Below are 24,962 nucleotides of genomic sequence, written 5' to 3' on the forward strand. Positions count from 1 at the left end.
CCCTCACTGCGCCTCTGCCCCCCAGGGAACCCTGTCCACATCCCCGGCCCTCGATGGCCAGTGGCAAGCGCACCCTGGGCCCAGCGCTGAGCTGTATGGCTTCGCCCTGCGGCCTCGACCTCTCCCAGGCCGACCTGGACGCCTAATCCTCCCGCCTTCTCCGCAGCTTGGTCCTGGTCTCCTCCTGCCGGCGTCGCCAGGCAGCGATGATGGCCTCGTCGTCCGCTTCCTCCTGCTCCTCCCCGGCGGCGCGCGTGCGGTGCTGGGCCCGCCGCCCCGAGGCGAATCGCGCTTCCTCTCTGCGCTCCGTCCTCGCCTTCTCGCCCTCCTCCTCGGACCTCGCAAAGCTCTGGGTGAACTTCCTCTTGGCTCCGAATTCGGAGAAGTCCGACCTGGAGGACTCCTCCGCGTCCTCCCGGTCCCCGGGCCTGGCCCAGTCCGGACGCTGTGGCTCCGGGGACTCCGTCCCTGCGGGGGGCTCGGGGGTCCGGCGGAAGAAGTAGGGCTCCGGGCTGGCCTCTCGGGAGCCGGAGGCCTCGCTGAACGTGGCCCGGGAGAAGGCGTGCGTCTCGCTGCCCTCCCGGGTGGAGGAGGACGAGACCCGCGAGCTGCTCCTCACCGAGCCGCCGCCGTCGCGGTGGGCGTGGGTGTCCTGCTCCTCCAGCCACGACCTGGAGAACTTGTAGCTGGAGGACCTGGACTCCGTGTGCAGCCTGGACGCTCTGCTGCGCCGCCCCTGGGAGCCGCCGGACCCGTCGCTGCGCGGAGGGGATGTGTCCTCTGCCCCCAGGCCGCTGAGCCACTTGTGAATGCTGCTGTCCACCTCGGCGCCGGCCCGGCCGCCGCTCGCCGGGCGGTCGGAGGCAGCCAGGGAGGAGCCGGCGTCGGCGTCCGGCCTCTGGGCATCGCCGCGGGAGGACTGCCGGAAGCTCCCGATGGCGCTGTCGGTGTCCTCGTCCTCGGCCTCGTCTCCCGTGACCTTCTTCTTCTTGAAGAGGCTGCTGCGTTTGTGGTCGGAGGCCAGCTTCTCCATCTTGTACTCAGACATCTTCTCCCTCAGCTCCAGCTGCATCTCCCTCTCCTTCCGGCCAAGCTCCTGCAGGTCCACGTGCTCGGCGAAGAGGCTGTAGACGGGCTTGCTGGGCCCCCGCGCCCGGCTCCCCGCGCCGTCCGCCCTGGGGTCCGGCGTGCTGTGGCAGGACAGTGTGGACCGCGAGTCGGAGCTGGGTCTTGCCTGGTTTTGGGGTGGGAGGCCCAGGGAGGAGGTGCTCTGACCGCTGAGCACGGAGCCCTGGTCGTCCCCCGGGCAGCCGGCTGCTGGGGCCACCTTGAAGCTGGCCACAGATGGCGGGCGGGACAGCAGCAGCATCTCATTCTGCTTCTGGGCGAGAGTTTCGCTGACGACGCTGGCGATCCAGCTCTGGATACTGGCGATGGACACGGTGTCCCCCGGCCCCACTGGGAGGTTCGGCAGCGGCGTGGAAGGGCTGGAGGCCCAGCCCCCGCCGGGGTTGCTCCCGGCCTGAGACGGGTGGGAGCTGAGCACCGACGCCGTGTCCCCATCGGCACTGACCGAGGCGGCCGCAGACCAGAACGCGGACAGGGGGAGGCTCCCACCAGCAGCCGAGCTGGCCGCCTCCCAGCTGCCCACGGACCGGCTCTCCTCCAGCGCCCGCCTGCTCCTCTCCAGCAGCTCCAGCCGCCGCTGCCGCTTCTTGGCCAGGGCGGCGTCCTCCCCCTTGCCCAGCCCCGCCACCTCCTCCTTGTTCTCGCTGCCCACCTTCTTCTGGTGTTCCAGCTTCCAGGCCTGGTAGGCCGTCAGGGTGGCGGCCGAGACCCTGGGCCCCCGCGCGGCCCCCTCTGCGCCCTGCTCACCGCTGCTGTCTGCTGCCTCCGAGTCTCTCTTGTGAAACCCGAACTGGATTCTCTTGATCTTCCACCTTTCCAGGGCACTGAGTTTGTCCTTGTTCCTGCTGCAGAAGTTGTAGAAGGAGCTGGCCTCCGAGGACACGCTGTCCCGGTCGTCCTCTCGCAGCCCGCCCGCCGCCTGCGAGCCCGCGCCCGCGCCCGCGTCCTCTCTGTCGCTCCTGCGGTGGTAGCTCCTGGAGGCCTCCTCCTCGATCTCCAGCAGCCTCTGGTTCCACACGTCCCAGCTGCTGTCGGTGGACGCCGAGTCGCGTCTCCCGCCTCGGCGCCGGCTGCTCAGCTCCAGCTGCTGCTTCAACACGCGGATGTCGTGGCTGCTGACGCTGTCTGAGGTGCTGTGCTCACTCACTGTGCGCATGCGTCTTCCCCCCGAGGGGGAGCCGGCGCTGCCCTCCTCCTCCAGCTCCTCCCTCGCCCACGCCCGGTGCCCTTCTGCCTGGTACCTCTCATTGCGGCTCTGCCACTCCCGGATGATGCGCTCCACGTCCTCCTCCTCCTCGGGCCCTTCCCCACCCTGGGCCCAGCCCCTGTCATGCCCACCCTGGGGGACCGTGTCTGCGGGGGGCCCCTGCTCCCCCTTCCGCTCTTCATATGGCCTCTCCTCCTGGTCTTCGTCGCCGAGGCCGAGGGGCTTGGAGGCTCGGCTGGCCCCTCCCAGGGAGGAGCCACTCAGGCGGCTGGCGATGTCGTCCTCCTCCTCCTCCACGGTGAGGTCCTGCACTCGGGCCCCCAGGGTGCTCCCCGCGGCCTCGCCCTCCGCAGCAGCACCAGCGCCCCCCTCCCGGCCACGGTCCCTGTCCCTCTGCTCCATCAGCTCCTCGCTGAGCTCCCGGAGCTGCTTCAGGAAGCCATCGTTGGGGCGGATGGCCCGCTTCCTGCGCACGGTCATCAGGGCCTCCAGGACCGCCATGTCGTGGAAGATCATCAGGTAGGCGACCACCAGCACCGCCGACCGGCTGACGCCCATTTCGCTACTGACCAGGACTTTCCCTGGAGAAAAAAAAAGCATAAGAAATAATGATGTAACCACAGCACGTCCCTGCAGCTCGTCTTTTTAAAGCGCTGTTTTGATGTGCTGAATTTTACGTGTTTCCTTGGCCTCTGGCCTTCATCCCAGCCCAAGTCCAGTCCAGTCAAGCATCATGGTGCCCGATTACAGACATCGGACAGGGCGGCGAGGCTGCCTGAGCACTTGGAAACATCCCTCCTTGGTCTGAACCTGGGCACAGAGTGGGGGGAAAGGAACTAACCACTGTGCCCACTTCTGAAACACTGGAGGACATTTCAACATTCTCCCTGCCACACTGGGCCTCAGAGGGAGGAGAAATGAAAAGAGGGATGGGGGAAGAAGGAAGAAAAGAGTGAGGCTGAGAACGAGGAATCGAGGACGTGGACACTGATGTTGGAAAGCGCCAAAGTCGCAGCTGAAACTTCAGAACTCCCTTTACGACGTCCTTCGTCCCGCCTCTGCTGGACGCTGCCACGGACAGGGAGCTCAGAATCTCTCCCTCTCACACGCACGTGTGCACACACCCCCCTCACTCTAATTTCTTGACAGCTGCTTCATGTCAGGGCAGAGTGCACCTGTCCTCAGCAGGCACTCCGGGCTCCTGCCCTGACGATCTGGGGCCGACAGTGACCAGGCCTTTCATACACAGATCTTCGCGGAGGTCACTGTCAAATTCTTCGCTAAATTCTCTTTTTCTTTTCCTGGCCATCCTGGATCTTCCGATCCTTATTCAAACATCCTTTCCTGTTCCATTACTATACTAGCCACGCTCTCCTGGGTCAAACTTTATGTTGTCGGTTTATTTCCTAGGAGTTTGTGTCAGGACGAAGCGAGACGTTTCAGATTCAGGCTGACCCACAGAGCAGGGCGGTCCCTTCGCCACCCTCATTCTGGGCCCTGGGCCTTCCATGGTGCCATTTAAGCTTGCAATGTGGGTGGATGTGTCACACAATGAACTCGAATTTTCTTTTATATCGGCTGAGATCTATAGACTTTTTAAAAACCGCTCCTAATTGCCATGTGTCTCTTGTATCATGTTTCAGACGTAAGGATAACTTTACGAATTCCTACTGATGTTTTTGTAGATATAAGCTGTTCTTCAGCTTCTCGCCTCTACCTTCCAATGTCATTTATCCCCTAGCTTCCCTGTCTGCTTTGCGTCCTTCACAAACATGATGACCACGCCTCTGTGCCTTCGTCCTAAGGGCTGTCTAACACGCAGCCAAGGACCCTGGCGCCCTCCCTCCGGGCTGCCACCAACCTATTTGCCAACAGTTTTTGGAGATGTTCATTAAATCGGTTGAGTCCTATCGAACAATATGGGACGAGGGTGACTTTTATTAGTATATCTTTGTGCCAGTTAAGACCATGCCTTTGGCACATAGGAGGTCAGACACCAAGGCAAGACCCAAGGAGACCTGAGGCCCAACAATGCTGAAAGGCGTTCTTGCCGAGAGCTGGTGGTCGCCAGCAGGAGGTAAGTGAGCAGAATCTACAGGTTCACCCTCTTATCCCCACCCACCTCCAGCTCAGGGACAGCTGTCCCTCACCCAGGACCTCGCCTTAACTGGCTGACCAGGCCACAACCTACCACTGTTGGCCCACTGTCTCACTTGCTCCCTTTGGAGCGGGAGTCACCAGCCAGCTCACTTCAGGGCACAGCTAGCCAGGCATCCTCACGAGCACGTCAGATGCTGCCAGACTCCGCCGGGCAGAGGGCAGGTCGGGGGCCGTGCCTTTCTGTACTGTGCTCCTTGCAGCCTGGGGGACCTCTGAGGAGTCTCGGAGGCAGCCTGAGGGACAGGGGACAGGCCCGGGGGAGTGCCTGAGTGTCCCTACCATGACAGGGACCTCTCAGCCCATTGGCCATGCTGCGCTCCCGGACACTGGCCAGCACCTCCTTGTGCCCTCCACTCCCTAATGTCCCTCTCTCCTGTCTCTGGGGACGCACTTCCCGGTCCCCCTCCCTCCCCAGTGTTCTCGGAGGCACTGAGGCCCTGGGGGCAATCGCCAGGCCCCCCAGCCCAGGAAAAGCAGCCCAGCACACCCCCTCCACAGACGGGCAGGGCAGACACACTGGAGTCCACCGTGATCAGAAGGAGCGCATTTTTAAAAAGCACTGGAAAGGGGAGAAAACTATGTCATAGATATATAGCATACACGTGCTTAAAGTTTATCAATTCCATTTTAATAAAACTTTGTACATATAGAAAAACATTTTCTCCCCTTTTACATATATAAAGATATATCTATATATGTATGTATGTATGTATGTATGTATGTATGTATCTATCTATCTATCTATCTATCTATCTATCTATCTATCTATCTATCATCTATCTATCTAATTTTTCCATTAGAAGTCACCCTTCCCGGCCAGTGGTGACACAGGCCACAACCTTCCCAGAAATCATCAACAGTATTATTTACTAGAGTAACAGCTGTAGTTTTAAAACACTCATTATTTGCCAGGTGGTTTTTTAACGTTTTACCCCCCGCGGCAGTTCGAGGACGGTCAGACCCCTTCGTCTTTGGTCTCTAGTTGAGGACGACGGGCCTCCCAGGATTAAGGATAAGGCCGAGTTCTGGTGGCCAGAGCGAGCATGGCAAGGCCGGACCCCAGGCCAGGGTCTGGACACCTTGTCCCGAGTCCCCCATTTCACAGGCCACACGCAGCCCCTCCTCCGTCACCTCTGCAGAGGACCCCGCCCCCCTCAGCTCTTACTCAGACTACAGCCCCAGCCCTGGCCCCCCTCTTAGCTCCCAGGCTCACCTCCCTGAAGCCCAGGTCGGGTGCCTTTCAACTCCCGCACCTTGGCCTTCGCCTTCCCGCAGGACGGGCCCCGCCCGCGCTGGCGTCCACCGCTCACCCGCACCGGCGTCCTGCATCCCGCACGGGCCCAACTCACGCTCTTCGGGGCCTTCGCACTAGCACTCGCCTGGGCCATCGGTGCTCTTTCCTTCCTGTCCCCTTCCCAACACCCTCGCCAAGGCGCTGGCCGTCACCCCAACACACTGTCCCCGCCACGCTCTCTGCCTCACACTCAGCATCTCACATTTTCCTTTCTCTTTTTAATTTTCTGCCTTCACTGCAGTGGGAGAGTCAAAGGCCAGAAGCCCTGCCTGTCCCTCGCCCGCACGTGCCAGCTCCCTGGCTGAGTGATCGGCCTTTCCTCCCCCCTCTCCGCAGGGTGGGTCAGCTCACGGCCACGGCCAGGTTTCCGCAGCGCTCCCCACGTGCCCCCCCAGACTGCCAGAAGTCCAGTGCCCAGGGCGGGCGGGCCCCCTCACCTCTGTGGGTCAGAAGGGCCTCGTCCAGGAACTCGGCGGCCTTCCGGAAGTGCTGGGAGACGTCCACCTCGGGAAAGTCGTCCACCTCCACACCCAGGTACTGGATCTCCAGGCCAGTGTAGAATTCGGGCCCGGTGTAGACGCCCGTGCCGTGAGCCGCATTCAGGATGTGGGTAATTCCCAGCCGCTTCAGCCTCGACTTGTTCACGGCCACACTCCTGGGGAGACAGAGGCAGGGACACTTTTTTGCCAGTGTCGGAGCCAGCAAGCTGCCCTCCCCCCCAGATGCAGCCGGCCTGGGCCGGTCAGGAGGGCCCCGGCTGAGGAGTGCCGCCTTCTCTGCTCCCCAGGGTGTCTGGGGCTCACTGCAAATGTGGTGTTCGAAAGGGGCGGGGGACTCGCCCCAGCAAGAGAGAGAAGGCACAGGCCCTGGGCAGGATGGGGAGAATGGGACTGGTGTGTCAGGAACCCTTCGGATGGGCCGCAGGTCTCCAGCTTCGAGTCGCACGCCTGGGGAATAAACACGTGTCAAGACTCAAAAGTCAGAGATCACTCAGGACTCGGCACTGGGCTCTGGGATTCAAGTTCTAGGCAACCGATTACTGCCCCGGTGGAGGACAAGACCCAGTGTTCGAAGCTGTTTCCCCACTGTCCCCCTGGGGCCCCAAGTCCCTCCTTTGCTTCTGGATAGATGGGCAATTATGTCGGGAGAACAGCTCATCAGGTAATCAATGGATCAGCAGAAATTAGGCTCACAAACTAGCCTGTCGGTGCCACATCTGCACAGGCAAGACCCTGAAGGAGCAGGGTGTGAGTGCGTCGCTTTCAGACTTATTCTGGAATCTGCTGATAAAATTACTTTTTTCTCCCTGATTATGTATGTATGTTTCCTCTGGGAGATCTGTAGAATTCAAAAGAAACCCAAAGAAGAAAATAAAAGTAGAACCGCCTCCTAGAGAGAAGTGCTATTAACATTTTATCGCGTGTGTTGCTAATTTGTTGCCCACACAAAGGCACCCGCACATCTGCGTAGGGCTCACTCAGCGCATCCTGCATACGCGTGTTTTGTAGCCTATGTATCCTTCGTTGCCAACATTTCCTCATGTTGCTAAATACACATGAAAACCACTGTGGCTCTGAATGTCCCATCGTATGGTCGTTGGGGATGTCACGGGGTGACGGCGATGGTGACGGTGTGTGGCAAGGCTCTGGCGGGAAGGGAGGCCCCAGGAGGACACCCGGAGGGGCAAGGCATGACGGGGGGCGCGGGCAGGGGCCCAAGCGCAGCCCTCCAGCATCCTGTGGGGGGCTCTCCACCTGTGGACAGGTGGGTCGGGCCGTCCCCCCGGCAGGGCCTGGCTGAGAGGCCGGGGTCATCAGGTTTCTGGACGGAGTGACGGGGGCCGGGTGAAAGTGGGGGGAGTGCCACCCAAAGGGGCAGGACAAAGGTCGCGGCCCCCGTGGTCAGACTCACTTCTCTGCTATGAAGACGTTGGGCCAGACCTCGTCCACCTCATTCCAGGGGGCCTCCTGGCGGTCTCGGACCAAGGCCCGCTGGAGGTCCAGCACACAGGGGGTGTTGTACAGGCCGCTGTCATCCATCTTCTCCCGGACGCGGTTGTACAGGTCCTCCATCAGCAGCTGCTCGGCGGACTCCAGCATGCCCAGAGACTCGGCCTCGGCCCGGCTGCTCCGCCGCCGGAGCTCTGCAGGGGACAGGCAGCAAGCTCAGCCGAGGCTCAGGGACAGCATGCTTCCCGGCTCCTGGGGAGCGCCTGCGGTGGGCCGGTTTGCGGCCAGGACCCCGTGCGTGGGCCGCGATGCGGCGGGCCCTCCCGGGAAGGCCCGAGTGGGCGGCGGAGGGCGCTGCCCTGGCCCGGACTCGCGTGGTCGGGCGTCGTGGGCGCACGGGTGAGGTGGAGGGACACCGGTTCCCTCACTGCCCCGTGTCTCTCCAAGGCTGGCGGGCGGTTCCTTAGGCTCAGGCCCTGAGTACCTGGTGTGTGTCCGAGCCATGCCGAGAGCTCCACAGTGCCACACGAGGCGGAGCGTCCACTAGACTGCACGACGGCCTTTTCTCATGCCCCACCTCTCCCTGTTGCTGGTCTGACTGCTCTACATGCGGGGTGCGCGGAACCCGGGCAGAGCCAGGCTCTCCCCAGCCCTTTTCCCGGTCGCCTTTATTTTACGTATTTACTCCGTTTACCATCGACTCCCCGGACCGGAGCGGGCGGCCTGTGCGTCTGAGTCGCCCGCGCCTGACGGGGGCGGGTGGCCGGCGGGCCGTGAGCTCTCATTCCCGTCTCCAAATAGCGCTCGGGGCCTTTCCGACATCAGGTCGGAAAAGCTCAGACTCCAAGCGAATTCAAATTCTGTTCGCCCACATCGCGAACGAACCTTTATCTCCTCCTCCTCCTCATCTACTTGCTCCTGATTTATCAAATTTGTGGGGAGAGGAAGACATTTCTTTTCCCTAGGAAGGAATACAAGAACATGTCCTCGCCGCCCCGGGTCTCCCAGGGCGGAGGGCCTGGTCCCCCGAAGCCCCTCTCCTCCCCGGCCTCGTCCAAACCGCCGGCAGGTGCCCACGCCCTGCAGCAGGTCTCAGCTCGAAACGCCCTCCGGCCCCACGTCCACGCAGAAGGCGGGAACCCTCCGTGGTCCCAGAGCCCTGTCTGGTTGAGCGAGATGACGGGTCCCTGTGCCCTGGCCCGCGCTGTGTCCTCTCTCAGCTCTCCCGGGGTCTACAGAGCTCGTGCGAAGCCCCTCTCCGTCCCCTCCCTGCTCACAGACCTTCCTTGACTCCGGGTAAAAGACAGAACTCCCGGCACCTCACAGCGACGTGACGTTCGGCAGTGTCCCCCTCGGCCATCTGCACAGCAGAGGCTGCTGTGAGTGTCCCCTTCCCGTTTGAAAGCCAATGCCCCCCGCACCGCGGCGGCCCCTACCTTCCGGGTCTCTGGTCCACACCTCAGCCTGTCCCCCTCCGTCTCCCTCCCCCCTTGAACCCGCTCCTCCCGGAGGCTCCTCCCCTGCGCCCGGCGGATGTGCCGCACGCGCCGGCTTTCGAGACGCTGAGGGCTCGCGACGTCCGTGTTCACCCCTGTGATCCCCGGCGGGCAGGGCGACGGTTCACGGCGTCACCCGGCAACGCTGTCCTTTCTCTGTACCGTTCTTGAATCTCCCTGCCGCCCTTCAGCCACGAAGACTAGTGAAACGTGTGCCCAGCGCCCCAGAGCAGGGACGACAGGCGAGACCCGGGAGAGAAGCAGGTGCTGCTCAGCCCGAGGCTGCGGCCGGAATGCTGACCGTCCACAGCATCCCACAGGCTTGAAAGTGAAGCTTTCGAAGAGAGGAAACGGGTTTCTCGGGACTCCCAGAGCTGGGTTTCTCCTTATCAAGAAGGAAGCCTGCAGAGAGGCCCGAGCAGCGGAGCGCAGAGCAGGGGGTGCAGGGTGGAAGGTTGGGGCACATCTCGGTGACGAGGACGGGGAGAGAACTCGCAGACGCGGGCAGTGCTGGGGCAGTCGGGGGAGGACGAGGGCGGGGAGATACCTCGCCGGGCTTGGATGAGGTGACAGAGGCCCAAGCGGGGCGCAAAGAAAACAGAACTCAGAGAGTTCTTTGAGAAGATGGGCACCCAGATCGACACGCAGCGGCAGGTAGAATTTCTGGTCCCTCGTGAGGGGTACAGGAGAACCAGTTACCCCAAGGGCTCTGGTGGGGCTCACCGGGCCAGGGGACTTCGAGAGACCGGGGGCTACACGGAGAAGGAGCAGCCTGTGCGGTTCCCAGGATAAGAGGCCAGGAAAGGGGTCACGACGCCCCTGCAGCGGATGCCGGGTGAAGCTGAAAGCCGTCTGCACCCGGAGTCCCCAGCAGGGCTCCCTGTCCCCACCCCCACCCGCACCACAACTGGGAGAGACACCAGGGCAAAGGGAGGAGAGAGGGGAGGATAAAAACCATGGAAGTTTATTTTCCTAAAACCGATCAGGAAAAAAATGTCCATCCAATTAGGATGCGTATCCTTGAGTGAAATGTCGTGTTTTCTGCCTCAAAATTTACTGTGCAAATATTAACATCTCTCCCACCACCCCCGTCCTCCTCCCCCACACTCGGGGCCGCTTGGACACCACCTCTAAGCACCAGCGGAAACGCAGATCTAAACCTGGAGCCCCCACCCCCACCCTCAGAACTCCCTGAGGCTCCTGGCCCCCGCCTGGCTCTCGCGGCTCCTCTCTAGCACCAGCCACCCCAGGGCCCCCGAGGTTCACCGAAAACCCAGTGGGAGGCGCCAGGGGCGGAGCAGAGCTGCCCGTCTGGTGTTGCACTGACACGTGGCACTCACGCCTCTGTCCCAAGGTGGGTGAGGAGCGGTCGGCAGAGCTGCCTTCTTTGGATCAGCTCCTCGTTAGTGCAGTGGGAAGACGAGGCCCCCGACACCTCCCCGGGCCCCTGCCGAGGGTCCCCAGGTGACCCGAGGCTCCCCGACGCTCCCTGCCCTGGCCTCTGACGGCATCGCTACCTTGGCCGATGATCTGCTTCGCCGCCACGGCGGAGGAGAGGTGAATGGGCTCCATGAAGATGCTTTCCGTTTCCGCCTCTGAGACCACGGAGTACCTGCGGGACGAGGGGACCAGGTGAGAGGACTCTGGGCAGCATCCGCGTGGGAGGGGTCCCTTCTGCACAAGCAGCCTGGGTCTGATTCCAGCCACCGAGGGACACGACGAGGGGGGACGGGGGCCTGGGACCGTGGGGTGCCTGTGGCTCTGCGGCCGCCTGTTTCCACACCGGAGTTGGAGCCCACTGAGCTGATGCCTGATGAAATGAATGGGGGTCTGGGCGGCGGAGGGGAGGGGGCCGCCTGCGGCCGGGAGGGACTCGCCCTCACGCAGACACTGTCCCTCCCGCGCCCCCGCCCTTGCACGGCCTGCTGCTCATTTGTTGTCTTGGCCCCTGTTCCTCTGGTATTGGTACTAGGGCCTCTGCCAGGGTTTCGTGGGGCTGGCGGGCCGAGCGGCCACCACCAGGCCCTCCGTGCCCGTATCATCATTCGGAAGGGAGTGGGCTGCGGATGGAGGGAGGGAGGGCCAGCGCCAGGGGCAGCGTGCGGGCGTGTGCAAGCTCACCACCCTGATTCTGACCGCGCACAAGCGTCTGCCCGAGTCCAGGGATGCAAAAGCGACCGAGGTCAATTTCAGGGCGATTTCCCAGAAAGAGATCAGCAGGGGTGACCGGGGGCCCTTGGAGGGACATGGCCAGCCCAGGGCAGAAACAGGGGTGGGCCCACACTGCAGCAGTCCGTGCCCCCCGGGGGGTTCCCCCTTTTCCAGCGTTGAGTAAGACTTGGGTCTCCTTCCGCTTAGTCTTTCCTGGAGGTCCGGCAAGGCTAAGAGAGAGAGGCTTTAATGCGTACCGTTTTTTTTCCATCACAAAAATTCCCTCACGCCGCCCCTTTATAATCAACCCCTCCCTGCACCTCGTCCCCAGCCCTCACTGATCTGCTTTCTGTCCCCACGTGTGGCCTTTTCCAGAATGTGGCGTCAGTGGAACCTTTTGGATCTGGCTGATTTCACGTAGCAAAATGCCTCTAAGAGCCAGCCGTCCATGCTACTGCATGAATCAATGACCTGTTTCTTTTTCTGGCTGAATAACATTCCGTTTCTTCGCCGCCTCAGGCTCCTGCCGCCGGCCCCGTCCGCCGCCCTGAGGCGCAGCTGAGTATCCCAGGGAGGAAAATGGCACCCCCGCCGGCGGTCTGGGGGCGCTGTGGATTCCGGCCTTCGTCCTCGGCCTGCCTGGCGCTGCGCCCCATCCGGGCTCCTCAAGCAGCTGCCCCATCGTCCTGTGCAGGGGTCATGAGGGCGATGCACGGGACAGGCCAGGGGCAGGGGGCGTCCGCCCTCTCACCCAGAACTGCAACCTCTGTCCATTGTCCTGTTGCTTCTAAACATCTGGAGGTGATGTGTTTCCTGACCCTCGTCACTGAACTACGTTATCGTTATGGAGACCCACAGGATCTCGTCTGGTTCCCAGTTTTTAAAAATCCCCCGCTGGGGTGCCTTGGTCTACTGCCAGCCAGCGCGTTGGGCAGTGCAGACTAGAATGCTGGGGGTGGACGCGAGCTCTGTAAAGGTGTGGAAGGCTGGTCTCATCTCCTTCTGGATCTCCAGCATGTGGAAGGTGCCCGGGCAGGCTTGACGCCTAAGCAGGTGGACGGTGGGTGGACGGATGGGTGGCTGGATGCAGGGAAGGAATATGCTAGGCAGGAGGCCAGGTGTCCACACACCGCCTTGGGGTCCAGGGCCCTGCAGTCTCTGGCCCCCTCTCCTGCCCGGCCTCAGCTCGCATCGGCTTCCCTCTGCCTCACTCCTTGACGGGACCTGGTCATCTGGCTTTGCATCCTCGTCATGTTTCCCTCTGCCGGGGACTTTGCAGGAGGCCATTTCCGCTGCCCGGATGCCCAGTCCTCCCCTCGTCTCCCGCCTTTCAGCAATTAGGCCAATCATCACGTCTGCAGGCAAGTCTTCCCTGATGGCCACCTCCTGCCGCTCCGTCCACCATCCCTGTGGCACCCCCGCTGGGCAGTCGTCTGAGAGATGCCCGCTCCCTCACCAGACCCCTCTGAGGCAGGACCACGGCTGGGCATTGTGATGACCGCTGGGTTCCCAGCACCTGCACGATGTCTGGCACAGAGTAACAGCTTGAGAGGTATTTCGCGACTCACTGGCTGACTTTATCCTAAAGAGTATAACATGTAAGGGGACGTGGCAGCTGCGACAATCAGTGACGAGCGTTTGTCGAGTATTAGCCCCTTGCGCATCGTGCTCCTGGGGTGCCAGTAGCAAAACCAGGGGCCTGGCTCTGCTGTGCACCTGCTCACTCTGCCCTGCTGAGGCCAAGATGTACAGCATCCTGGAGGCCTGCGCGGCCAGTTGGCCATTTCCTCTTGCGGAGGATTAAAGGGTCTGCTGAGTGGTAGGGGCCACGGCCACCGCCCTTGGATCTGGGCTGTCTCCGTGGTGAAGACAGACATACAGCCAAAGAGCCAGCGAGTCTGAGGGATTCCACATGAAGACTCAGCCCGGGACGCTTCTGAGGAGCCCCCTCGCCAGCCCCCAGCTGCAGATGCAGAACGAGAGGCCAAGAAACAAAGCCCGAGGTCGCCCAGTGTCGCCTGCAGGCTGTAGGTCAGCGTTTTCGTGAGCCAGCTGCCAGGAGAGGAGGAGATGGGAGCCCGTGGGGTGAGGACACGGCCGGCAAGTCTATAAAGGAGGCACAGGGCAGGCCCCGAAAGGACCAACGTCCAGGGGCCAAGGAGCCGGTCCCTGGTGGCTGCGAAGGGTCAGGACTGAAGGAAGAAAGCGGGCAGGAGGGGAGACTCAAACGCCGGCTGTGCTTCTACGACAAGGTCAGCGAGATTGCGCCCCCGCACAGTCTGATTTATGACCGTGCCTGTGCCGCCACCTGCACCCACGCGGTGGAGCCAACTCACGCCCTGGTTAGAGTCAGCAAGGCCTGGCCGTGCAGAAAGGTGGGCAGGGAAAGGGGCTCTGGGATTGATACCCCTCACCGCCGGGTCAGGAGGAAGCAGCTAAAAAGCCTCGAGGGTGAATTGAAAGAGAAACGTAAAGCGGAGTTCGACGGACTTGCTGAGTAGAGCGAAGGCTGCTGTGGCTTCTTTCAGCCTGTGCTTTTCAAAATCGCAGACTGTGCCCCATAATCGCAGGCTGTGCCCCTAATCGCAGGCTGTGACCCATTAGCGCATCGTAAAAGCACTTCAGTGGGCCCTGCCCAGCAGCTGGACAGAAGCAGAGAAAGGAAACATGGAATAGCATCACCCATTGTCAGGATAATTTTGTGAAACTTTGTTAAAAATTTCTGCGTACCTCATCATGTGCTCCGAGTTGAGACCCAAGTGATATGTCTGTCCCACAGTCGGCAAGGCTGGAAAGCCACCGCCGTGACTGGACAGGCTGTCAAGACACCCATGAAGCGGAACTGGAGTCCTTCAACCCAGACCCCCCGACTGCTGACCACTTCCTGTCCAGGAGTCCCTCGGAAATAGGATGGGGTGTCTTTCTTGGTTTGGCTTTTGCAGAAGAGGAACAGGTTTCTGAGCTCCCTCTGAATGGTCATTCACTTCAGAGGAAGCGACCACACAGGCGAACTTCGGGCTTCGAGGAAGGAGAGAAGTCGGTAAACGATTTTTAGCCAGCTGCTTCCAGCAGGTTCCCTAAAAGGACAGGTGGAAAAATCTTCACGGGAAGAGAAATATGACAGAGAAAGGGTAGATGGGAGGCGCTCGTTCCCGAGGACACCTAGGCCTGCCACCCCACGGCCCCGGCTCCCGTCCAAGCTGTCACGCCGGCCACTCAGACCTCACTGCAGCAAAGGCAAGCAGGGCACAGTTAAACTCCTCTGAAGGTAAAGGAGGCGATGCCACCACAAGAAAGGCCTGACCGCATCACCAAGGAGTTCTGGGACACGGCAAAGGCCTGAAAAAGGCAGGTCTGAAAAGTCGGAGTAAGAAATAAACTTCAACTAGAAAAGACGTAAAGGGCGACAGAAAAGGGTGAGTGTCCGCGATCGTGGCACTTGGCATTTCCCAGAGGCGGCCACAGTGTTGCCCGCCCTACGTGCCCCCAATGCTGGGGCCCCCAACACGGCGGCGGAGTCGACCGGCCTCCGTTTGAACCTCCTGGTCCTTCTGTGACTGCGGAGGCTACAGCTTGAAAATCGACGCACTTCCGTCTTGTTCTCCGAGGTTTTATCTCTTGGAATCGAGCTCTCGGCCGAGAGGAAGGCCACACTGGCCCACACATCTGAAAACACCACGCTAGGCGTCTGGCCCGCGGCCCCGCTGAGGTCCCCTCACGAAGCGTCACGAAGCATCACGTGAAGGTGCCTCTAGGGCGCCGGTCCCAGCCTCAAAGCCGTCCCAGGCCTCAAGGCCTCCAGCTGAGGCCCGACGTCTTGGAGCAGAGACAAGCCACAGCACGGGTTCCCCGTGACACGCATAATAAAACGGTCGTTTCACGCCACCACGTCTTGAAGTTACGAGCCATTGTAACCGGAACGCTGTAAATTTTCTACCCTTTGTATATCTTTATTTTTTAAGGTGTATCTCTTGTAAGCGATATGTGGCTTTTCAAAATTGAGTCTGACAATTTTTTTGTCTTTTAACTTCAGTGTTTAGTCAATTTGTGTTTAACGTAATTACTTATCTATTTGGGTTTAAGTCTACCGTGTTCTTATTTATGATTTGTTGTTTTTTTGTATTATTTGCTCTCCTTTTTCTATACGCCTTTTTCTCTCCTTTCTTGGCTTCCGCCGGATTGACGATATTTCACGGTCGCATCGTCCCTTTGTTAGCTCGTTAGTGATGCCTTCTGTTGTGAAACTTTGAACAATTACACGAGAAATTACAACATGCATCTTAGACGTCCCGCTCAAACTTAAAGTTTCGGCAAAGCTCTCGAGATAACTGCCATTAAGCCGAGAGAGCGAAGCACGTGGACGGAAGCAAAGCAATGAATCAGGATCGAAAGTCATATCTAAGAAAGGACTTTCGGGCGTGGTTTCTGACTCACAGAGTCGTCTGGTCCGTGTAGATCAGAAACCTATTACGTTTCTGAAGAGATCATATTTTTAAAGTAACCACGAGCCTTCTTTAAAACAGCCTTTGAAACCCAAGTGTCCAGAAGTGGGACACCATCTGCAAAAGCTGTCCAGCCTTTGAGGACGACGCACTCCGCGACGTCACTTCAGAGGTGGCCATGGAGGACAACAGACCAGGGGAACACGCACGGAGGGCGGAGCGAGCGACGGGGGCAGCAGACGCGGGAACGCCACGCCGAGGGCCGAGTCGAGGTCAGGTCTGGGGATCTCCCCACTTCGGGGCAGACACGTCGCTCAACGACTCCTTAGCGACGAAGACTGGTGGTGGCCGGCTCTCCCGTCATCCCTTTATCAAACAGGCGCTTTCTTGCGGGCACCCCCGCCACAACAGGAGGTGCCGCCGTCAGACCTGGGGAGAAGACGCCTACCCGCCAGACAGCCCCGTGTTCGAAGCACACGTGGCGGCTGGGAAGGGGGTTTGGGGTTGTCTCCCTTGGGAGTCCGTAAATGCGTCCCATGAGTGGACGGCGAGGGCACACGGACGTCACCTGCTTGAAGGGGTGTGCGGTGCCTGAGACCACGCCACACCAGCGAAGCCGGCCGGCCGCTCGTTTTCCTGGGCTCACGCACCCCCTTTCCCATCCGCCCCACGGGAGATCGCGCTGACCGCTCACCGAGGGGATCCAAGTGGGAGCATAATGGCCACATTCGGCCCGGCCCGGAACAACCTCCTGAGGGGCCCCCGTGTCCTGAGGGGTCTCCGTGTTCCCTTAATGCTGCTGAGCACAGCCTCTCAGAAGCTGTGCCTTAACATGGAGGGTCGGCAAGTAGAAGGAGCCTCGGCTCCCCATTCTGGAATTCATTCGAGTGGGAAGGAAGTGTCCGTTGGCTACGGCGGAGGGCGTGACCATACCTGTTGCACAAACCATCGCCCACCCAGGCACGAAGCCACCTCCGCCTCGTCTGGAGGGCACAGGGGCAGGGGTACATTTCAAGTCTCAACTCTGATGGTTTTTCTAAGTGGGAAAGTAACATCGGACTTTAAAAGACAAGTCCCCAAGCTCCGTTTGGACAAAGCGTCTGGGCCCGTGGGTGACAAGCTCTCGCCCTTATTCCCACCTCACTCTAGTGGGGAACCCTTTCCAGCCCCCAAAAGCGGGAGCCGGCAAGACTCCAGGAAAACTGAGAAAAAGCGAAGCAGATTCATTGGAACTTCGGGGTAAAGTTACCTCGAGACATTCCAGTTGAGTCTTCCCTTCCCTTTTTGTAGACGAGGGGACACAGGCTCAAGAATTAAAGTGTTCCATCACATAAATTTGGCAACAGAGCTAAGATTAAAAGTCAGTCCCTCATTATCCTTTATGGCAGAAGAAAATGGGCAGGCGGACACACTGCTGCTTTCGCGGGCAACTAAGCATTTCTTTGATGCCCGTTCTGGCCCCGCTGCCTCCTCTCGCAGTCTGTGCTCTGCGGCCCCCAGACCCAGCCTCAGTCCTGGCGAATCGGGCGACACCTCCGGGACCCCCGTCAGACGCCTGCCACCCCTCCAGGCCCAGGCCCAGCATCACCTCCTCCAGGAAGCCTCCTGCGTGCCCCCAAGTCCCTTTGTTCCTGTCCCTGGCCCACCATGCGCTAGACCCCAGGCACGCCGACTCATTCTCACGCTCACTCTGCTGTCACATCTGCCTCCTCCGGACAGTGTGACACATGAAAAGCACTCGATGACGTGTGTCGAATGAGGAAACGTAAGGCTCCCTGGGGTCCGCCTCGTGTCCTGCCCCCGCCCAGCCCGCCACACGGGACAGCGTGAGGCTCGGCGCACACTCACTGGCTGGGGGAGGGGCTGCGGAGGTACCGGGCCTGCACGGCCCTCACGTCTACTTCGTCCTCTTCGCTCGGGACCACCTGCTCCTCCTCGGGGTCCCCGCCGGTCGCCATGACAGCCCAGCAGCCTCTGTAAGTTTGGCATGAAAACGGCAGTTAAGGGATCTGGTCCCGGAGGCTTGGCGGGGGGCTGGGGTGTGTTGGCCGTGTCACCTCGTTGGAACCAGGAAAGGGAAGGTCACCACATGCTAATCCCCTACTGGGGGGAAGCCAAATCAGGCTTGGCCCAGACACTGTCCCTGGGACCCCAAGACGCACCCCCCAGCTTTGTAAAGACCCCACCTTGCAGTCACAAGATTTAAGAAGTGACAGCTGTCTCTTCCCACAGATGCCAGCAAAAGCGCGGGGCGGGGAACCAGACGTTTGCCAGAACAAAAGCTAAAGCGGTCGAAGCACATGGATTCTCCAGACCAGAAAGGTGTTTCTGTTCACGCGCGCACACGCCCTTTGCCTCTGCGAGGGGCGGTGGGCAGCTGGCTCTCTTCGGGGTCTCCGACCAAGGCCACCGGAGTGACCACCTTTGGCCCAGGCGCCACGCGTCTGTCCATTCAGGAACGCGAAGTCCCTGGGAGCTGGTCCCAGACGTGGCAGGGCCCTGACTCTCATCTCGGGACAGACAGACCTGCCACCCCTGGCTTTAAGTCCCAGCCCGCAGGACACACTGACGGGAGAAGCACACTCACCGCTTATCCGCCTGTATCTCCACGGCCAGGCGCAGTCGCCCAAGGACTGGGGACCGGATGAAATGGCCAGAGCCTTGACCAGCGACAGGGACCAACCTTGTCCTCTCCTCCGTGTGTCTTCTCTGAGGGGCAGGACAGCTGTTAACAGGAAACCTTAGCTGCCTTCTAAATTTAGCCTCTGGCCGAGCCTGCAGCTCTCTGGGAAGGCATGGAGGCTCAGGACTCTGGCGGAAGGCAGGGCCACTTAACTCTTTCCCTCCGGCCGAGTCCCTGGATACCGGCTCTGGTAGCCAAGTTCGCACACCGCAGAGGGAGCGGCCGGAAGGACAGAGACTCTCTCTTCATACCCCCTCCCGGGGCTGCCTACCCAAAGTCCCTCCAGAAGGTTGTCTGGAGCCAAGAACCTGGCAGAAGGGGGCGGGGGAGAAACGCCGGACAGATGTCGGGAGAGCACTCGGTGGGACCGAAGGGTGGGCAGTGCCTGTGACCAGGTCAGACTCTGGAGGGCAGACTGGACGGTTGTGCCCTCCCTCCAAAATCCCCACACTCACAGCCCTTGGTGATAGTCAGGTGGCAACCTTGACTATTCCATGAGCTTCATAAACTCCAGATGAGCTCATCATGCACCCTGTACCACCATCACAGCAAAGTCCAGTAACCCAATAGTGCAGCCCCACCCCACGCCTTCTGCGCCTATACCCACCTACCTTCATCCATCCTCCCACCCACCCATCCATCTCTTCCCTTCCATCTATCCATCCACCCATCCATCACCCACCCACCATCCACCCATTCACAAATATCTTCTCATCACCTACTATGTGTCAGGCACTGTACTTGACCAAAATTAGTAATTACATAATTATGTGCTTAAAATGACCCTTCTCCCTGACTAGGTGGAATGATGGAACAATGCCGGGCACGTAGCATAATTAAAAATTGGCAGAAGAAATGAGTGAGCTCACGGTTTATTAGGAGGAATGAGACACAGGTTGGAAATAACTCAGACACAAGGCAGAGTGCAGCTGGCAGCCGGACAGCGACCCCGCGTGCCACGTGGGTCTGCGGGCGGGAGAGAGCCTGCCGGCTGTGACGTCAGGGGAGGCCTTACGGGAGGAGAGAGCACACCCGAGCGTGCTGTCAGCGGTCACGTTGGCTTATGATGCGGACACGGCAGGGGAAGGCATTGCAGAGGGGACAGCTGGACGGAGTCCTCGGGCAGGAAAGTCTGACTTCCGGGTGCAAAGTAATGTCTGACTCAGAGCATAAGCCACATATAGGAGAGATCTTCTAGGCGACAGACTGTGTTTGAGAACAAGTGCTAGAGTATATGCACACGCATGCACGCACATGCACATGCACATACGCACACGCACACATGCACATGCATGCACGCACATGTACACACACTAGAAAGCTGAGGGAGGAAGCAGCTGACCCGGAAGAGTGGAACCGGGGTGACTAGGACACAGAATTGGGAGCAGACTGACGTTTACACTGTGTTCTCTTTAGAGTTATTTTGAATTTTGTGTGTGATCCGATGCATCGATGTGAAACAAAATGCTGGCGGTGGAACTGGGCAGAAGGGAGAGCCCACTGTCATTTGCCCTCAAGGACGATTTCGTACTCCTCACCACGCCTGGCACGTGGTAGGTTTCAATAATTGTTTTTTTAATGAACAAATCCCCTGGGGAAGCCTTGCAAGAAAAATTATTAGGTGAAGCCTGGATGTGTTAACTTAAAAATGAAAAGGCCAATCGAGGCGAGAGGCAACAAGCATTCGTTCGAGGTCACCTAGAGCAGCCGGCTGGGACGCACGGATCCAGGCAGAAGCCCGATCAGTGTTCCTTAGGAGACAAAGGCGAGGGGTGCTTGCGAGAAGGTCAGGGGAAGGTCAGGGGACAGTCACGTCCATAGCAGGAAGGCATTGCCACTGGTGCCGATGACGTAACGTAGTGATGCTAATGCTGAACAGTGTTTTCTTGATTTCCGGTTATCTTTGCGAACAGTCCTTTGAGACACAATGTTGCCCTCAGCCCGGTCTAAAGGCTACTTTGCCCTGTTTTAACATCTCAGACACTTGAGGCACAAGTCGTGCGAGATGCTTCCGCTCCTCTGGCATGGCAGCCCCGGCACCATTTAAAGAGGATCCGTCTTTATTGTCTGTATTAACAGTGGAACGGGGCAGGAAGAGGCAGAGAAGCACCAGGCTCGCGATGACCCAACACACAAAGAGGCCAAGAGACAAGGAGGGGACCTCGGGACGAGAGGGGCCTCAGGGCTTTGTCTTCTCCTTGGTCTCTCCGCCCTTGACTTTGGCCCAGAATCAGAAACCACTGCCTCGCTGCAGCCTTGGAGAAGCCGCTGGGCTTCTCTGAGACGCGGGACTGTTCGCACGAGGCAGTCCCCGGTCCGTCTGACCTCCCGGTCCGTCCACGGCGGGGCCCCTTCCCCTGGCCCGGGGTCGTTTTCTGTGCCACGCCCCCGGTCACGTTCCCTGTGGCACGCTCGCTCTTCAAGTCGATGACCAGCCATCCCAGGTTCCAGGGCCAGGGGGCTTTGTTTTAACACCGGGACAGTTCCAAGCAAACTGAGCCCAGGGGCTCGTGGGTTTCGAAGGCTGTCTTCCTTGGCTACCTGTGTTGTCATCTCCCGAGCAGGCGGTCAGCGGGGAGAGACGTCCTGTCCTGTCATGACTAGGTCTCTGTCGCAGGGTGGGCGGGGCTCGTCCACGGGGAGGGAAGGAGAGGGACAGCTCTGTAAGGTGCAGTCGCTCAGTGATCAGGGAAACGCCCCTCTTTTATTGTCCTCAGACTCTTCCTCTGCGATCTCCATTTTTATCACCGGGTGGCAATTTCCTGTCCCTTTATAGCAGGAGCCCACACCTTTCCGAGAAGCCCAGGACTTTGTACGCCTGCCAAGGGTTGAAAAGGCAGGAGAGCTACTGGTTCGAGAGGAGGCGGAGGGGGTTCCCGTGGGGGCCTTCGGTGCAGCAGGTGGAGCACAGGTGAGCTCACCTGCCAGTCCAGCGGTGGGGCGGGCCGTGCGGGCCAGGCCAGAGGCCGCGGTGGCTGTGACCCGTCAGCCCAGGCCTGTCTGGGTTCCACCACTCCGGCTGGGCGTGAGGCAGAGAGGAAGCCAGACCGCGGCGGGAGGATGCAGCTCGCGCTGTGGACGCTCTGTGCAGGTGAGTGACGCCCTCCCTGTCTGCTGCCCGGGGGTGGGCGACACAGGGCCCTGAACTCTGAGTCTCCCAGAGCCTCCCCACAGAGTGGCCTAGAGACACAGCTGTGCTCCTGCTGGGCAGAACGACACATTCTGTCCTCAGGTTCAGGTTCAGGCAGGTTCCAGTCCGACACCGGGAATCAGAATGGTTTTTATTTGCATATTAGTAAAAAAAAAAAAAAAAAATCCCGGCCCATTTCTGGAATGAAAAGTTCATAAATTCTCAAGACCATATTTTCGGATCCCAAATCAGAGCGTAGGCTCAGACACAAGCTCTGACAGTTGGGACGAAGTGTCTGAAGCTGAGTTTGTCCTGGAAAATCCAGATGTACGTACGTAGACACAGTCACTACTTAGGGTTTTAACCGTCTCCTTAAAACCAGAGAGAGAAGCAGCGGTAAAAGTATTGACACCTGTGTCACGTACAGGGAAACTGAGGCAGAAAGGCACTGCGGCTTAGCCAGCACCATTCCCAGAGCAAGAGAAAAGCAGTCCCTTCCGAGGGCTCAAGCTCCTTGGCCTTCTGACTCTCTTCTGACAACCCGGAAGATGGGGACCCCCAGACAGAAACGAGGGAGCGAGCGGTACACAACCAGATCCTGACTCCGCACCAAACAGCCACGCCGCCGTGCGGGGCACTGGGAGATTCCCAAGTTGGGACGGAAGGCTCGGGGTTAGGCTCCTGGGCACGGTGGGAGGGAGGCTGTGGGGTGTGGGCTGGGGATGTCAGGAGCACGTTTACTCTGAGAAATCCCATCAGCTTGCAATCTAGAAGCTACCGCAGGCTCCACAGGCCTGGGGAGAGAGGGCGAGGGCGAAGGTTATACCAGGAAATGCGACTCTGGCTTTGGGACAGGGACCGAGGCGGCTCTGGTTAGGGCTCACCTTCCAACTTGCACTGGCAAAGCCCGAGACCACTGGCTGCCGGCCCGCCCGCCCAGGGCGGCTCTCCCAGGCCCCCTGGCTCCTCGACTCCCTCACCTCCCCACCTCTCAACGCCAGGCCGTGGGGCCCTTGGGTGCTGGGGAGGGGTGGGGTGGAGGCTTGGAAACAGAGCTCGAGAAGGGTGACTAGCTCCAACCGGCCAGGTCATCTCCCTGAGTGAAGGCCAAGGGGCCCCCGTGACCCGGCGAGAGGCCTTTGTCTCTTCGCCCAAGCAGCTCCTTGTGGAGCACAGAGCTCATGCAGGCGCCTCAGGAGTGAGGGTCTTGCACGACCACAGCGACGGGGGTGCTGTCTCAGCCTTCGGATCTCAGCGGGCGTGGGGAGGGAGGCCCAGAGGTGTTGGGCTGATGTCCCCGTGCCCGCCTCCCCCGACCCGCATTTGTAGTCCGGCTGCAACCCATGCCGGAGCAAAAAGAAGGGATCTGGGTTCAGGGAAATACCCCAAACCAAAGTGGCCTGAGTTGTGCATTGCCCGGAGGGACAGGCTTGCCTCCCCGGGGAGAAGCCATGTGACCCCTGGGTGAGCTCTGCCAGAGGAACCAGGTCTTCAGTTCTCTGCTGGTGTTCAAGGCACTGCGGGGTGTGTCTCTGCCCCCCCCCCGCCTCTCCCCCCAGGCCAGAACCAAGGCTCGCCACCTCCCCTCAGACCTTAGAGGAGGGGGCCGGGCTCGGTGGCCGCCTTGAGCGGGTGGACAATTTGCCAGTGGAAGCATTTAGGGAAGAAACAGCCATTGCCATGTGCAAGTGAGCAGTGAAGGCCCTCAAGGTCAAACCCAAAAGCAAGCGGGCAGCCCACGCCTCCTGAGGGGACACAGAGGAGGGAGTGGGAAATGAGGGAGGGCTCCCAGGAGGTGGCGGCGCTTAGGCGGGTCCCAGAGGGGCTGCCGGCCTCCGCCCTGCTCCTCTCCCATCCGAACGAACCCGGTGCTTAGATTCCGCCCACGGCCTGGGCAGAGCAGCACCAAGCTGCCGAGCCAGGCCCTGGTCCCAGTGGACTTCGGGGAGACAGAAGATGCAAACATCGGGTCACCCCACACAGACAGTAGGGGGTGCGTTAGAGGGTTTAAAACAGCCCTGGGACGAGGAAAGCCCAGCCTGACGGGCCGCGGCCCGACACCATCCGTCCCTCCATCCTTCCCAGGCCCTCCGGCCGTCACGGGCCCTTGAGGGGCACTGGCCCCCCGAATCAGAGGGCGAAGGGCTTCGCCTCTCAAACCCGTTTCTCGCCCGTGACACGGGCAGGGTGGCCCACAGCGTGCAGCGCACACGGCCCCCTGAGGCGTCGTGGGCGGCACGTGCAGTCACCGCCGGGAAGATCCTGAGCCAGCGCCTGGCACGTGAGTCGCGTGCAGCCAGCACCCGGCACGGCCGCCCTCGCTCGTGTGGCAGGTGTAAGTTGCAGGAGGTTAGCCAGACTTTGAGGTGCCAGGAAGGTCGCTGTGGGCCAGCCCGAGGTCACCACCACTCCCGGCAACTGCTAGAAAAATGCCCCAACTTGTGCCCAAAACTGAGGATCTTCCACTCGGGGAATGTTTTTCCGCCACCAGAGGAACTGACCAGGGGGACACTGGTTGGAGCCACCACCCAGCAGGGCCGTTTTCCCTAAGTGGACTGTCTGGCTAACCTCTTGCAACTTACACCTGTCCACTCTGGAGTACCCGGTTCCTGTTGGTCACACATTCTCGGGGACTCCCTGGGGCCTGCCCTGCAGTGTGGCATAGCTGAGCCCAGTGTCACTTGCATGCCTCAGCGTCGTGGAGTGACCTGGCCGTGAGGCTTACAGGGCTCAGCCTCACAGTGCACGTCCGCAGAGGCTCAGATGAGGGAGTAGGCCTGGGCCCGAGGGGACATTCAGGTCAGAGCTAGTGCTCCGTTGGCCTGTCCACACCGCACGTGGCAAGATGCCCCCCGCCGCTCCCACCTCTGCTCCAGGGCTGGGAGCCCTGAAGCCACTCTAGTCCCTGGGCCGGGCTCCCTCCTGGCGCCTGGGCCACACCCACTGGAGCCTGATCGCCAGTCTCAGTGGTCACCGGAGGGCTCCTGTGCTGGGGACCGGCGGCCTGGAGCAGTGCCATCAAGCTTAACCGCCCCAGGGGCGCCCAGCCTCAGAGGGGTGTGGCCGGCAACGTTAGCCCAAGAGGGGAGGGGGCTGTGGCTGGCAACCCTCCTGCCCCAGGTCACCTGGGGGGGACAATGAGGGCACCCAGGCTGCCCCGGACCCCGCCGTCGGAACCCCAGGGTAGGATCTGGGCGCCTCTCTGAGCCTGGAAGCTCCCTGGGGGATTCTGGCCAGCTGTCTCGGCTTAGAGTTACACACTGGGACGGGAGGAAAAGCAGGCTTAAGGAACCGTCACCCGTCCCCGTCGCCAGGTCTGCTG

General features: G+C 60.4%; 2 protein-coding genes across 3 annotated transcripts in view; one reads left to right on the plus strand and one right to left on the minus strand.

Annotated features, from left to right (window-relative positions):
* Positions 1-18: 18 nt before the first annotated feature.
* STYXL2 (serine/threonine/tyrosine interacting like 2) lies at positions 19-17,785 on the minus strand. Its single transcript, XM_039881545.1, has 5 exons — positions 17,676-17,785; positions 10,752-10,846; positions 7,701-7,932; positions 6,227-6,444; positions 19-2,916 (listed from the first exon to the last, which is right to left on the minus strand). The coding sequence occupies exons 1-5, from the start codon at positions 17,783-17,785 to the stop codon at positions 143-145; spliced, it is 3,429 nt and encodes a 1,142-aa protein (XP_039737479.1). The 3' UTR covers positions 19-142.
* A 3,396-nt stretch (positions 17,786-21,181) lies between these two features.
* The window catches only part of GPA33 (glycoprotein A33), a 20,377-nt gene continuing 16,596 nt past the window's right edge, over positions 21,182-24,962 (plus strand). The window contains exon 1 of one of the 2 annotated variants that reach the window (XM_039881547.1): positions 21,182-21,601. In XM_039881547.1, the coding sequence (XP_039737481.1) occupies positions 21,571-21,601 (31 nt within the window). In that variant the 5' untranslated portion in view covers positions 21,182-21,570. The remainder of the gene's footprint in view (positions 21,602-24,962) is intronic. The other variant, XM_039881548.1, reaches the window with a different exon arrangement.

This window comes from Pteropus medius, unplaced genomic scaffold (genome assembly GCF_902729225.1).
Source record: "Pteropus medius unplaced genomic scaffold, Ma_sr-lr_union100, whole genome shotgun sequence".
In the NCBI taxonomy this organism is placed as follows: Eukaryota; Metazoa; Chordata; class Mammalia; order Chiroptera; family Pteropodidae; genus Pteropus; species Pteropus medius.

Coding starts and splice junctions, on each gene's coding strand:
- STYXL2 (XM_039881545.1), bottom strand. CDS start 17,785: ATGGCGACCGGCGGGGACCCCGAGGAGGAGCAGGTGGTCCCGAGCGAA. Junction 10,847..17,675: donor CGCAGCCCCTCCCCCAGCCA/GTGAGTGTGCGC, acceptor CTCGTCCCGCAG/GTACTCCGTGGTCTCAGAGG. Junction 6,445..7,700: donor AACGTCTTCATAGCAGAGAA/GTGAGTCTGACC, acceptor CTGTCTCCCCAG/GAGTGTGGCCGTGAACAAGT.